General features: G+C 49.5%; 1 protein-coding gene across 1 annotated transcript in view; it reads right to left on the bottom strand.

The window, feature by feature from the left end:
* Positions 1-2,734: 2,734 nt before the first annotated feature.
* The window catches only part of Slc24a3 (solute carrier family 24 (sodium/potassium/calcium exchanger), member 3), a gene marked incomplete at its 5' end in the record, with an annotated part of 452,308 nt that continues 440,062 nt past the window's right edge, over positions 2,735-14,980 (bottom strand). The window contains 2 exon segments of the mRNA XM_005380939.2: positions 2,735-4,606; positions 5,556-5,621. Of these exon segments, the coding sequence (XP_005380996.1) occupies positions 4,457-4,606; positions 5,556-5,621 (216 nt within the window). The 3' untranslated portion in view covers positions 2,735-4,456.

Below are 14,980 nucleotides of genomic sequence, written 5' to 3'. Positions count from 1 at the left end.
ACAGGAATTCAGTTAGGTCTGGTAAAATTCATGTTATGCACACTGCTGATGTACTGTTTTAGTAGCCTCAGCTCATAACTCTTAGCATCTCAGCAGTGCCCACATCTCTGAATGATGATACAATAAACGTATAATTTCTCATTTATCAGAGAAAAATTTGTGGAATCCACCACATTCCTGCACTGCATAACAGGTGAATATTTGAAAATGTCAAAGATCCATTGGACTGTATTCCTACAGTTTGGTGATCAGATAGATGGCATGTATATATGTGCATCAAATGCTGAGCAGCCACTGCAGAAATTATCATAATTATTAATTATTAATTAACATAAGGCTCCCATAAAACCCAACAAGAAAAATCACATCTATTTTAAAATAGATAATGGACATGGGTCAGAACCATTGGATGAGTTATCAATAGAATAACCGTTCCTTTTTGAAAAGATGAAAATAAGTAAACTTTGAGAAAAATATCTTTGACCCTCACTAATTTCCTACTTCTACTTTTCTTTTCAACAATTGGAATGTTTGCATGAATAGCTATGTAGAATTCTAAAGCCATACCTAGTTACAGCTGGATGTTCGTCCTAATGTATACCACAAGTGAAAACCATCTACATGTTACAATATTGTCAGCCCTTTCAATATTTGGGCTTTTATTGGAAGTGTGAGTGTTTAAAATGTGTTCAAATTTGCTGTTTGGGACCCACAGAGTCTCAAATCTCTAGTGCACAAATGTATGGCTATAAATTATAATTGTTCACAGAAAAACGTCTTAGGAAAGCACAATGGACATCTTCACCCTTGTCTTTTGGGGGTAAACACAAGCGTGTTCCTACAGAGGTACCCTGTCCTGGAAAAGGCAGGGCAAGCGCTTTTTTTTTTTTCCTTCCTGTACTGGGAATCAAACTCACAACCTCACGCTTGCCAGGCAGGCGCTGTGCCGCTGAGCTACATCCCCAGCCCCAAGTGCTTTCCTTTTAAAGGAGCAGAAGTTACCTCTCTAGTGTGCCAGGGACTGTCCCCTACTGTGCTTTGAAGTCTTTCAGGCCACCAGACGACAAGCAAGCCCATGCTAGTTTGGGAACACAGTCTCCAAAAAATGAGAATGTAGAGGGGCTGAGGAGACCTGCTCAAAAGTGTGACACCCCCCCGACCCCCGTGTGTGTGACAATGCAGCCTGGGGGTGAAGTAAAACAGCCTTCTCAGGAAGACTGTTGTGAGGGTCTCTAGCAACAGTGCCAAGTTCCTGGTATTGTTAGAGCCTGTTCCTCAACCTCATCCTAATCCTTACCAGTCCCAGCACAGAGAAAGCTGTGAAAAACGGTGACCTCAGCAATTGTGCTTTATTGGGCTGCTGGCTCACTGGAAAACCACATTCTTAATCTATAACCTGAGACCTAACTGTGCACGGCCAAGACCCGGGCAGAAATACGCTACATCCTCATTCTCATGCTACATCCTCATTCTCATAGCTCCTAGCTGGCAGTCCTGACGGAAGAGATAGGGAAACTATCTAATCCCAGGATTTTTACTTTGAGAAATTGAGACCTGAGGTACAGTTTTTAAAAATCTCACAGAACATGTGTTTTCTTGAAAAATCAAGTTTCTGATCAAATGTCTTTGGTTAAGATTAAGTAAAACTAATTAAACATAGTTTATTTCATATAAAAAGATCTAATGTTTTATAAGCACCAGTCAGCATAATGAAAATAACTGTGCCCAAGGTTTATCTGTAGAATATACAAATATAGTAGTAAAATATCCAAAGACATAAACACTTAAAACAAAGCTAAGTACCCACTATTTCCCCACCCCCTGGGAGTATACATTTTTAAGCAGTTACATGAAGTAGGTGCTGTGAATTAGTAGCAGTAAGGAGAAGTCTGATCCTTCCCCACATTCTGTTAGCCTTGTAATAATACCAATTCCCCTACTTGGCCTGGCCTAGTTCCTGTGTCTAGAACAGACCATTCTAGACCAGGATCCCTCAGCTCCAGAAGAATAAGGAACGCTACACAAACAGGAAACGGCCCAGTGGCCAAGGACTAAGACAGATGGCCTGGTCCCAGAACAGTTCGTTTTCAGACTCCTCGTTCCCTGCGCAATTTACCAGCCCCTTGCTCTGTGAAAAAGCTGCTGTGTGGCACTTGGGAGCGGTGACTCCCTCAGGTCTTTATTTTTATAAAGCCTGTCCTTGCTGCAAATTCTTCTCTTTCTCCTTTTTTTCTGCAATAAATTGTGTTGCATTTCAAGAGGAAACATACCTTGTTTACTAATTTGACATGTAGGTAAGTATTTCTTGAGAGTGGCTTATCACATGTATGTGCGTCTGTCTCTTTGCAGGAATTGGCTCAGGGGAGGTCTTTGTGGTCATGATTTAAACAACGTGAAATCAGATAGGATGGAGAACTTGACCACTGCTGAATGTCACCAGCAGGACATCCTGATGTCCTTCCTCTCACATCCCTCTCAAAGGAGGGATTACTGATAAGGTCACAGGTATTCTATGCTTTGACAGGACCACAGGTCCAAACTCCCTTCCAGATTTGGAGAGGACTTACAACTCGTCAATTCATTCTGGCAGTCTGTCAGGCAGACACCAGCCTCTCGGGTGAGTCAATCCCAAAACATTAGCAGCACCAATTCCTGGCTGCCCAGCGACTGGGACCATTTAACTTCCTTGCTTGGAAATGAACCCCTTTCCAGAGGAAAAAGTAGCACACTCTGCTCCAGGGAGGATACAGAACAGAGAAGTTTATTTTACACTATCCATCCAAGAAAACAATCGCCATAAACCAGTGCAAAATGTGCAACAGAATCAGTAAGTATGTCTCAGCTCCGGGAGCCCAGGTGGGTGGACCCCTCTCCCACTCCCCGGCTGGGCGGGCATGCCCTTGGCTGACGCTGCCCTCAATCTGCACCCCAGACAGAAACATTCACCCCATTGGTAGCAGGTTATTCTTACAATTCATACCAGAATGTGTACAAGGGGCTGGGAAAACCATACCGAATGAATGGGCTACGTGATCAGTGCTTAAAGTAAATGCAAGGGACAGCACGGGCAAGAATCCACAGTTTCAATAAATACAAGTGTAACAAGCATGGGTGGGCCTCAGCTCGGTGGAATTAGTCTGTGTAATGATTCAGCATCGTACGAAAGAGAGCAGGGCTGTTGAGCAGTGATTGGCAAAAACCCTCGCAACAACTGATGCCCTAGAGTGAGTCCGCGTTGAACACATTCTGTGGTTTCCTGGGGTCCGCTTTCCCGGCCAGCCCTCAGGAACAGAGGGTGGAGCCGGGCCAGCGTGGCGGTGGCGGCACGAGGCAGGGGTCTGCCCAAGAGCCAGCCATCAGGGTCCAGTGTACTCGATACCAAGTGGCAAACCGGGACTCAATTGACGAGGTCTGTGCAAAAATGCGCTTCTCTCCATTTTCCAAGAAACCAGTGTCTGTAACTCCCGCCTGGATAGCAGTGGTGGCCTCTGGGTCACTCCCTGTCACCCCAAATACCAAGCAAGAAGAGCACATCTCAAGGTCTCACGCATGGGGGAAGTTTCTGTGGGTGCTGCCTGGTGCCTTTCGGATGGACGGTCTCCCCAGGGCCCTGGGTCAAAGGCCTCAGGCCGGCTAGAACTATTGCTTGAAAAACTAGAAAGAACCTATGAGGAGGAGATGCTGGGAGGGAAGGTGTGGGAAGTGTTCCTCTTCCTCCAACACCTTGCACCCTGTAGGTAACACCTGGGACGGTAGCCAGGTGTCCTAGGGCAGAAAATGTCAGGCATTTGTTCTCAGTGGCCTCAGCCAGCCCAGCAGTCCTGGACTAAGCACTAATCCATGCAACTTCGCAGGCCGGGGTCACCCCTGAGGACACGCACGCCGCCTGTGTTACCACTCCGGAGCCCAGTGAGAGATGGCGCAAGGGAAGCCCTCCACCTCTGGAAGAAAAGGAATAGAAGGGGGAGCCCCCCAAAACAAAACAACCCCTAAACCCAGCAACCTAGGAATTGCCTCCCAAGCCAATGCCATCCCAAACACTCCCTGTCATCGTGGTTCCTCTCCTCTCTATTTCTTCCACAGTCTCAGGTCATAAATTAGGGTAGTCTTTCATCAAATAACTTAAAAAAGGAGGAGGGACCATAGTAAGTTGTGCCTGGCTCAGGCCAGTTAGCAGCCAGTTTTGTTCTAGAATCTCAGTCACCATTCAGAAAGGGAGCTTGGAATTCACGTGGGTGTTGGATGTCTTCACGGGGAGGGGCAGCGGGAGGTAGGACCAGGAGGCGGGGAGCCGGGGACATGGCAGGGACACCGGAGCCACCAGGGCTGGAGTGGAGGCCTGTGGACAGCACGGAAGAGACGGCACCGCAGCCCCAAGGCCAGCGCGACTCAGGGGGTGGCCAGTCTCATATTGCACGGAAGGAAGGAGCCCGGCGGGCCTCTTCGGTGGCCGCGATCAGTGGTCCCCACACATGGGCAAGTTCACGAAGGTGAACACGTTGAACTCCGTCATGATGGAGAAGCAGAGGAACACGCCGTACAGGAAGAGGCACCCGCAGCCCAGCTTCTTGTCCAGCTGCCACTTGTTCAGGTGGACGCCAAATACCTGCAGACACAGAGAGGCTCAGAGGGTGCCGGGTGGGGGAACAGCTACCTAGGACCTCAGAGGGGACTCAATCTCTGGCTGCAGTCATCTGGCTGCCTTGGGGGGGGGGGCAAAGGGAAAGCAAACAAGCAAAGTATTTAGGCAAAATGTGTGGCTATTGAAAGTGTCAGGACTGCCCCTCCCACCAGACCCTAGGAACCACCTAGGCTATGAAAGAATACAATACGTAAACCTGCACCTTTGTGTCGGCTGTATTTGTGCTCCTAAACGCTTGACGTTAGACTCCTAGCCTACACCACCTCTCCTGCTTCCTGATGGCCCTTCTGAATTCCCATACTCCAGCACATGTACAATAACAACACAAAACTGGCAAAATTCAGTGAATAATTCCTTGAGACACTAGGGAAAAAAGCATATGGCATTTCAATACTTATGGTTGTAAAAATCCAGCAGCATACGGGTGTGTGAATGAATGCTTCCTATGGTCAGTCCCTGTGTCGGATGAGTTTTTCCCATCAAACACATCAGCAGAATTGAGAATACAAAATGACACAAATGGAGCAACGGCTGAGGTAGCAGAATAGTATAAAGAGTGCATGGTGAATAAAATATATTCTAGTCTCTGTGTTTCATGTCCATGGATTTATGAAGATTTTTATAACCTGAAGCAATCAATTAATTGGAAGCTACCCTTGATGGTTAATTTTGTGTGAAAAGAGGCAATTTTTCCTTGGTTTGATAAATGATTTTGGGCTTGACATGAGGTGTGGCCTTGCTTCTGAGAAGCGGGTGGGCTGCCCGCAGACAGGAGGAGGTGTTCTCGTGGGAGGTGAAACATCTGCAGGTCTACTGCCCCATCCAACAAAGGCAAAGCCTATGTGGTCACCAAAGAGCCTGGAGAAGGGACGAATGGGTGAATTCAAGAATGGAAACAATGCTGCTGACCTACCGTGACAAAGACAGAGGCCAGGAGCAGTCCCACGGAGTAGATGAGCCCCCTGCTGTTCAGTCGAATCTATAAGAAAGAGTCAGACAGTTAGATGGCCCCCAAAGGCAAGTGCTTAGTACAGGGCATACAAGCAACTCTCATCTCTAGGAGCAAAAAATAGACCACAGCCTCGCAGCCATGTGCTGAAGTCAAACTTGGGAGTGTATTTTAGAAACAGGTTTATCCTTGTCTTGTCCACTGTCAGCCTGATCTGGTCCTTACCTCCCACAACCAGCCGTGCTCCAGCTTGACCCCTGCCCAAGACCACTCAAATTCTCCATCATGTCTTGTACGAACCTTGCTGTCTGCACGACACCCCATCAACCTGACTTCCCTCGAGCCTCTGCTCTCTCAAACTCATCCTGCTTTTAGGGTGAATTTCATCACATGGGTATGCGAACACAGGGGAATAAACTTTTTATATCTCTGCATTACAATGTCTATATTCTGTCCCTACCTTGAGGGGACAGGAGAATGAGATGCTATGTGAGCAAGCACAGAAGAGGAAGGAGTTAAAATTCTATTTCTGACATTAGTAGAAGGATTTTGGGGGAAGTGGATTTCATAGTGATGCAATTTTTGGAATCTTACAGACAATATTATTCACTAGAGCTTTTGGCAGTGATGGAAACGTAGCACATCTGTGCTCTCCAATACGCCAGCCAGCACACACACATGGTTGTTGAATGGAAGCCTGAGATGTTTCATCTGGGTTATTTTTAAAATTAAGTTGGATTGCATTTAAAGAGCTACAATGATTACTGCCTACAGTCTTGGGTAGAGTAGGCAGAGCACCGAGGGTTTGATTTGGCCAATAAAGGTCATAGGGTTTCTCCCACACTGTAGAAAGGATGCTGCTTCTGCCCTTGATCAAGGTCATGAGGCTGCCCTGAAATAGAAGGGGTGCTCAAGAGCAGAGGACCTGAAGGGGAGGTGCTGGACAGGGGCAGCATGTCTCCTGGAAACTTGTGAGGGCTACATGATCCCAGTCCCTCCTAGACCCCTGAGTCAGGGATTCTGGGGTGAGGGCCCAGCCTTCCATGTTCTACAGCTCTCCAAGTGGTTCTGACGCATAGGAAAGTTTAATAACCATGGATCCAGTATCCTCCACCCCTCAACACACGTGGCAGCATCTCATTATACAGAGATCTAGAGAAAGTTCAAAGTCTAAATCCACTTCTTTTGATCTTTGGGGGTCCTGGGAATGGGACTCTGATGCTCATTTTTGCTAAGCTGGTTGATACTTCTGGAATAATGTTCCAGAGCGATACATTCCTTACTATTCTCTGTCTCTCCCCTGTGTTATTTTTTAGGAGCATTTATAGTTTGTTTCAAAATCCAACCTGTTATTATAAGACTGTTCAAGCATGCAGAAAAGAAGAATTACACCATGTTATTTTGTGATGAACTTCTGAGTAACCTACAGGTAGCAGTATCCTCCACGCCTCAACTCCTCCATGCCCGAATCTCCTTACACAGCGTTCAATTGTAGTTCATGTCTTTTATTTTTAGATGCAACTGTCATATGGTGAAATTCACAAATAATCGCACCATCCTGTGGGTCCTGAGAAACACATGCATCCATGTTGCCCAAACTCCTCTGCGACTCACAGCCCTCTCACCCTTAGAGCTCTCTCTGCCCTCTGGTCCTACTGTGTGTCTGGTTCCTCTGGCTTGTGCTTCTGTGTCTCCTTGGAGTCCTACCATGTGTGCTCTTTGGTGTGACCATTCCTTTATCTAGCACAGTTTGCTAAGGTTCCTTCATGGTTTGATCATTGATCATTTAGTTTATACAGTAACAGTATAAATAAACCATGGTTTGTTTAATTCTCCTGTTGATGGACATGTGAGCTGCTTCCAGTGGGGCGAGTAGAATGTACTGCTTTTGTAGTTCAGACACAAAATGAAAAGTGGCCCATGGTGGCCTTTCTTGTCAATGGGATGATATTTGAGAAAGATAACAAAGGTGGGTCCAGGTTCTGCTAAGGATGCAGGGTCACTGTCCCATAGCTGAGAGCTCTTCCCTGTAGGTGGGCACTTGCAACATTTCCTAATGGGAGCAATTTACCCCATTTGCCTCTCTCATCTTGGCATGGTCCTGTCTGTACATGGGACCTTCAGGTCAGCCAGGTGGCGTACTCACCTCCTTTTCACCTGTGCCCTACCCCTCCTGCCACACCTTTCCTGTGGGGCTGATCTCCCACCTGTGCCCAGGTACTAATGCCCTGAGTGCAGATACTCAGGTCCAGAGTTTTCCTCATCCCACCACCTTCTCCCCTGGCTCACACATTTTAGATGGGCACCTGCTACAGACCCTGAGTATGCAGGTGTGTGGGCTTGTGCATGTGAGTAGTAGGTGGCAGTGACCCTGGGTAGCACCAGGTGAGAATGGAGGCTTTGGTGGTGAGATTGAAAGTGGGGAACATTGGCCAGGCTGGTCTTTGTAAGAGGCCACCATTTCTTTTAAGGCATGACTCGCACAAGGCAAAATGCACAGGTCCTCCATGTCCTTCTGATGAGGTGAGTTTTAAAAAATGAGTGCGTCCAGGTAACTACACTTCAGCATAAGCAGGAAACATTTCCACAGAATTCTCTGTGATGGCTGCAGAGCCAGTTTCTTGGGGCCTGCTGAACCCTTCTCCACTCTGATCACCTCAGGAAGAAGCCTGTGCACCCCAGCTCCATGCAGCTGCACTGTCTCCTCACTCCCTGCCCCAAGACATGAGGCTCAGAGGTGCTGATGTGGAAACCCTTCACAGCAACATGGAGCTGAGCCTGTGGGGTGCTTCCCAGGTCACCCGGTCCTGACACTTCATGCTGTTTTTATTTTCACCTTCAGAAAATGCGTTTTGATCTTGCAATTCCTTCTTGGCAGTGGTTGCAGAGGAAACAGGCCAGCTGCTTCTAAAGTCAACAGGAGCGGAGCCCACAGGGGGTGTGTGTTTTTAGTATGCAGAGACCTGATAACGCCTTGTTCTGCCCAGTGTTCTATGCACTGTCCCGGGGCCGCCTGCCACTGGGGAATCAGCACCCCCAGCCTAGAGCATTCTGATTCCCCCGACTCCTCTACAGCCTGCGGTCAGCTCTACCCAATCAATAAATTCTTCGGGAAAGCTAAGAAGCCCCTGGATTTTTGCTAAGTGTGTATAATCTGGAACACATGCTGCACATTGCTTTGCCTTTTTGTACTCAGGTGGTTTGGACATAGTTTCCAAATGGACGACCCTAACCCCAGCTTCCATTGGGTAGCGTCACTGAGCAGGACGCCTCCCTTGGACAATGCAAAGGGGTGAGAAAGTGAGCAGCCACTTCCCAACAGCCGGTGTTCCTCTGTCCTGTCCTTCCACCAAGCACTCTGTGTTTTGTTCTCTGTTTGGAGAGGAGACAAGTGAGGCTCAGAGAGCTGAAGCACTCACTGCAGGCTGCGAGGCTGGTGACGAGTGAGGTCAGCATTTCAACCTGAGCTTGGACTCTGAGTCACCTTGTCAGGCACAAGGGTCTTCCTCCATACCTCTGAGCCCTCGGAAGTCACAGCTGTGCTCTTCCTGCCTGTCATTTTTGTAGAAATCCTGAATGAATTGTAAGAACCATGGCAGCCACGGTAGCAGATGCCACTCTTTTCCCATCTTCCCATCTGTCTTATCCTCTGTCTTATCTTTTTCAATTGCTGTAACAAAGTACCCGAGACCAGGGAATGTACAAAGAACAGAAGTTGTCTCTTGGCTCTGGACACCAAGGAGTCTAGAGCTGAGCCCAGCCCAGCTGCTGTTGGTATGTGGAGAGGCTCTTGCTGGGCCCAACCTGGTGCGGGGCATCGCCGGGTGAGGCAGAGCAGTAACACTACTCAAGTCTCGCTTCATCTTTTGCTGAAGCCCATGGTGCCAACATGGAGCCTACCCTGTGGCCTCATCCAGTCCTAACACCTTCCCACTGCCAAATGCCATTAACATGCCATTTGGGGGAGTGAGTTTCATGGCATGACACACTCAAACCACTGTACTCCCCACACCCCAATCCTGATGTCACCAAGTGCTCCCAGCGGCCAGCACCTGCGTGCTTTTCCCTGGAAGGTGGAAGTGCCACAGCGTCAGCCCTGGAGCTGCTTCCCACAGTGGCTCAGGAGTGAAGAAACACCGCAGCTCCCATGGCTGTTCAGATAGAGTCACTCAGAGATGAGGCTGCACTTTTCTTCCCCAGAGGCCCGCAGGGGGAGTCAGCAGTGGTGATGGCTTGTTAATGTGGTTTCTGTTGGCTGTGCCCTTCCCACCTGATGTCCTACTGTCACCCTGCACTGTCCTGCTCCATCACCCTCCTCCCTCGAGTCCCTGTCTCTGGACTGAGGAGTTTCTGGGGACCCATATCATGAACAGGAAGACCCAGTCAGCTTTTCAGGTGAGTGAGTCCTACCATTTGGGATCTGTCATAATCCTCTCTCCCCTCAAACACCACCCAATTTTCCTAACCCAGAGGCTGAAATGCAGGGTTCAAGACTTAAGGGGATAGCTAGTGTCACTGCAGCTCTACCGGAGCAACTCTGAGAGGCTGATGCTAAGATGCCACCAAACTGCCCCAGGTCACCTCCCCAGGTCCCTGTGGGAACAGTGCGCACACTGGCAGGAAGTGCCATTCTGTCTTCGCTGTCAATTCCAAACCAACACAGTGTCCATGCGGGGAGCTTGGCAAGAGCTGCACACAGTCACTCCTTTCCAGCCTGTAGGGGCCATCCAGCACCTTGCTGTCCAGGATTGACGGGGATTTCCAGGAAGGGAAGGCTGGTTCCAGCAGGGGGACTCAGGCTCCAAGGACTGGGAGCTTGAGTTGGGACGCCTGCTCCCAAGGTGAGCTATGGTGACATGACAGCCACTGGGAGCAGTGTGCTTCATGCACCCCAAAGCCTCTGCCGGGTGCAGAGAGCACAAGCTCAGTGAGATGCAGCCCTGGCCCTAGCAGGAGAGCTGGGGACACACACAGAGGTCTACATCAGGCTGGGCTCAATTTCTTGGAGGAGGCGATGTCTGAGAAGCATGTTGGGGAAAGCTGAAGTATTCCTCCAGCTCCAGGATTCGTTTCCTTCCAATCGCCCTCCTTGGGCTTTTTGGTTAGGTAGTTTTTCCACCCAACATGGGGTTATGGTTCTGGGCCATCCTCTCCCTCTACATTTACTTCCTTTGTGACTTTCATTCTTCAAAAACCACATCAGTGCTGCTGATCCAGGTTCACCCCTGCAGGGGAGACCTCTCCCAGGAGCCTCCCACCCACCCATTTCTCTGCCTCTGCGATGGCTCCACCTGGAGACCTTCAAGCACAGCAAACTTCCCCTGGACTAAGCGGGGGCTCTCCTCTTTCTTCTCGCATATGCTTTCTTTCCCTGTTTTGTTGGTCCCCTCCATTAATGGCCACAATGCTTGCAATTGCTCCAGCAAAGAGCCAGAAGTTGCCTCTAATTTCTCTTTCTCGTATCCCTTCCATTAGGAAATTGTGTTGTTTCTTTGCTAAACAAATCTCATTTTATTTCCACTTATACTCCCACCACCAGCATCTCTTATCTTCAGTTTTCTGCCTTGTCTCTTCTCTTTCACTCTTGCTTTCTAATGCATTTCTGAATAGCATTCCGTATAACTTTACAGCTTAGAGTGAATTACCTTGATCAAATCCTCAGTGGCCCTCCTAATAAAATCTAGTTTCCATGACTGCTAGCACATCCCTGCACTGCCAGGTCTTTGTCTCTCCAGACTCACTTCCTGGTTAACAGATGGTCAGGGGCTGAGGCTGAGTCTGCCACCAGGTCCTGCTCTCTCTTTTTCTGCAGCCTCTTGCTTGGTTTCCATTGTTCTCTGGCTTTCCTGTGACTACTAGTACACTGAGCTGCTGCTTCTCCGCTGTCCTCTGGGCAAGGTGCTATATCCGCACACTTTCTGTCATCTCATGGTGGGCAGAAGCATTTCCCTGCCTCCTGACATTGGGTGTGACCCTGTGATATACTTTGGATAACTGGAGATCAGTAAGTCCAACACAAACAGGAGTTGGAACTGTGTTTGCAGAGTGGGTGTGGCCTCTTGTGCTCCCGCCTTTCTTCATAAGGAGAGTGTCTCAGGAAGCCACTGGTCCAAAGATGAGACACTTGGACCAGACTCACCCAAAGCTTGGAGCCAACCCAGATCAGTCAAGCACTTGCCACTCTACAGATGTAGAGTGAGAAATCTATGCTAATGGATGTATGCTATTTCAGCTTTGGGAACTTTTGTTACACAGCATTATGGCAGCAACAGCTAATCAAGTTGACTGTCCAAACCCTGGTCATTTGATTTCTCTGTCATGCAAGTGCCTCCTATCTGCTCTTGCTGCCATGATTCTTGTCTGGCTCCCACTCTTTCCCTGTGCAGTGTCAGAATCTTTCCTCCCCTGGATGCCCTTCGTTCTTCCATTTCCATGGCCTGCAGTGTCCTTCATCATGTGGCCTCTCTTTCTCTCTGAGTCCATTCCTCCTACCCATCCTTCTGCTCTGTCACTCCCCACCCCTCCCCAGCCACAGGAGCAGCCCTGGGTTCCTTGTTTACCAAGCCCTGCCATCTTGGTCTCCCACCAGCTGTTCCTCTTCTTGGCAAAAGTCCCCTCACTCCTCTGCCTGTGAGCCCCAGTCATCTTAGGTTCTCAGGATAAATACCACTTTCTGTCCAGGGTCCAGGTTGCCAGTCCCTGCCACACACTGCCACATACCCCCACATAGCGTGCCCGTGGACAAATGTGCTTTGTACTCTGGAATTGCTCATCACTGGGCCCTTCCTTAGCTGCCATCCCAGTAGCACAGGCTGGTCTGCCTCACTTGCCAGAACATCTTAGCAAACAATAGGTGTTCAGTGAACGCTTGACCTAACAAAGGAACTGTGTAGAAGGTGTGGGGTGAGACTATCCCTGGTTGCCTCTACGGATTCTGAAGTCAGCTAGACTTTTGCTTGGAAGGGGAAAAACTCAGATGCTCTTCCTCCCTCCATTGCTGTCCGGGTTTATTTTACATTTTAAGCCCCAACTCAGCCATGCAAACTCTGTGCCAGCTCTCTGCAGCCTGCCTAGTGACACCCATTCTGTTACATCTCATGGGCAGGCATTCATCATGCTGGGTGAACAAGTGCTCATTTTCCTCAACTTTGACTTTTAGAAATATATCTTATTTTGGGCACTTAGGTAACTAGCTGTCTTCTGAGCAAGCCACAGAGGGCTAAGAAATGTCAAAATCTGTAAAAGAGCCTTCATCCCTCACCACCAAATGCTTGAACCTAATGTCAGGCACAAGACAGCTGCCTGGATGGTAATTATCCTATAATTATGACTTGGAAATCCTATCTAGACAAGATAGAAAAATTGCTTCAGAGCTGCCAGCAGGTCCCTGGAGAGGTGGAGAGAAGCCATTAAGCCCACGCAGGGCACATGGTTCTGATGCCAGAGCTGCAGAGACGTGCCAGAGGTCAGCACCATGCTGAGTGTGAGAAGGTCCCCGAGTGTCGTTCAGAGAAAGAGCCCCTCCCCTGGGAGCAGCGGGGTGGGGACCAGGACTGACTGAATGCTTGCAACAGATGAGCCCCAAGTTTGCTCTTCTGCAACTGGGCTCATTTTACCAAATGATTTCTACATCTCAGGGGGCAGCTACGCAGTGATTTTCCCCAGGGGAAGTGGCCACTTAGTGGCACCTGATGAAAACCAGGGAAAGACCCAGGACAGAGCATGGGGTACTCCACATGAAAGGACCCAGACCTGTCCCTCCAACCCTCAGGTAGGATCCTATAGTAAAAAGGCCACTCACGATGGCCCAGACTAGGGGAACTGTAGCCCCTGCAGCATCCGTTGCACTTTCGGAATGGGAATCTAGGGGTGAGGAGGTCTCTCTTCTTCTAGTTCCTTCTCTATGGGAAGTTGAGGAGGCCATCTTAGCTTTAATAAGCAGATTCTGTCCCATCTGGAGCAGAGAGTCACACTTAGGGGTGGATTCCATCTCCTTCCATCCCTGAGGCTGCCTCACGCTCCTCTGCCCACCACCAGGCCTGGCAATGGCCCCTTCCTTCTCCCCGGGGCTTTAGTGTTTTGCAGGGAAAGGTTTCACTGAGTCCTCTGCCTGTGGCTGTGATTGAACCTCCATGGGCCTCGGCTTCCTGGCCTGTAGAAACGGTGAAGAGAGTGCAGCACCAGCCAGTAAGCTGGACCCTGCCCAGCTCGGGTGGCTGGGTGTTCCCTGCACCCCATCCCCACATGCCTACCACCTGGCATCCTCCTGCTCTTGGTCAGAAGCGTCTACAGTGTCTCTCCACCTGCAGCCCCTCTTCCTGATGCTCCCACCCTCTGTACATGCCCAGCTGTCCTAGGCCTGGCCCTTTCTCATCATTCACAGCCCAGCAAGTCACTCCCTGCTCCATGACTTCAAAGTGACACCAACTCTTGCACTCTACCACATCACCCCAGCTTGTCTTTGCAAGGCATTTGCCCTCCAAAGTGGCTCTCTGCTCACCCAGGGCTCACTGTGCCCTCACAGGGAGCCTCTGGTCCACACGCCCATTCTTGTGCCACCACGCTCCCGGCAGAAAATATGTCTGCAGCTGCACATATGCACGGGCTGCAGACATAATCCTTCCCTTACCGTGCTGCTGGATCAGTGAGATGAGACATGCACACACAGAGTCCCTGAGGGCCTAAAGAGCGGCACGTGCTCTGTGAATCTTCACTAGAGCCATGGCTGTTAGGTTTGGCTCCTGCTCTTTTCTCAGGCCAGCTGGTTCCTTCCTTCTGCTCTGCTCATGTGTCTGCCTCCCAGGAGAGGTGGCAGTAAAGGGTAAGTTACCTTAGACCAATTGATCCCCTTCTTGTCCATCCATCCACCTGTCCTTCCATCCATCTGCCTTTCTGTCAACCATCCATCCATCCATTCATCCATCCATCCATTCATCTATCCATCCATCCATCCATTCATCCAACAAACATTTTTTGGGCACTGTGCTAGGCCCAGAGGAAACAGTAAATGAATAAGAGATGCTGACACTTTTCCAGGGAAAAGGCAACCATTTTGATGGAAGCTGCTGGAAAACACAAGAGTGATGATTGACCCAGGCTTGGGCAGTCACAGGTAATACCTCGGCTGACACTGAGGGGATGCCCGTGAGAAGCATAGGATAGTGGCTCCCCTGAGGGACCTCTGTCACCCTCTGTGAGGTGGGGGGGGGGGCTTTTCCCAGGCAAAATATGGGCCCTGCTCTGTGGGGTCAGATCTTGGGCTGCTGTTCTTGCTCCTTGAAGAGGCTGCATCTAGGGGCTGGGGATTTAGCTCAGTGGCAAAAGCGCCTGCCTGGCAAGCGCAAGGTCGTGAGTTCGGTTCCCGGTACCGGAGAAAAACCAAAAAAAAA

This window comes from Chinchilla lanigera, unplaced genomic scaffold, assembly GCF_000276665.1.
Source record: "Chinchilla lanigera isolate Chin_1 unplaced genomic scaffold, ChiLan1.0 scaffold00014, whole genome shotgun sequence".
Classification (NCBI taxonomy): domain Eukaryota; kingdom Metazoa; phylum Chordata; class Mammalia; order Rodentia; family Chinchillidae; genus Chinchilla; species Chinchilla lanigera.
The sequence above is the reverse complement of the archived record's forward strand: the minus strand, read 5'-3'. Positions and strand labels throughout refer to the sequence as shown.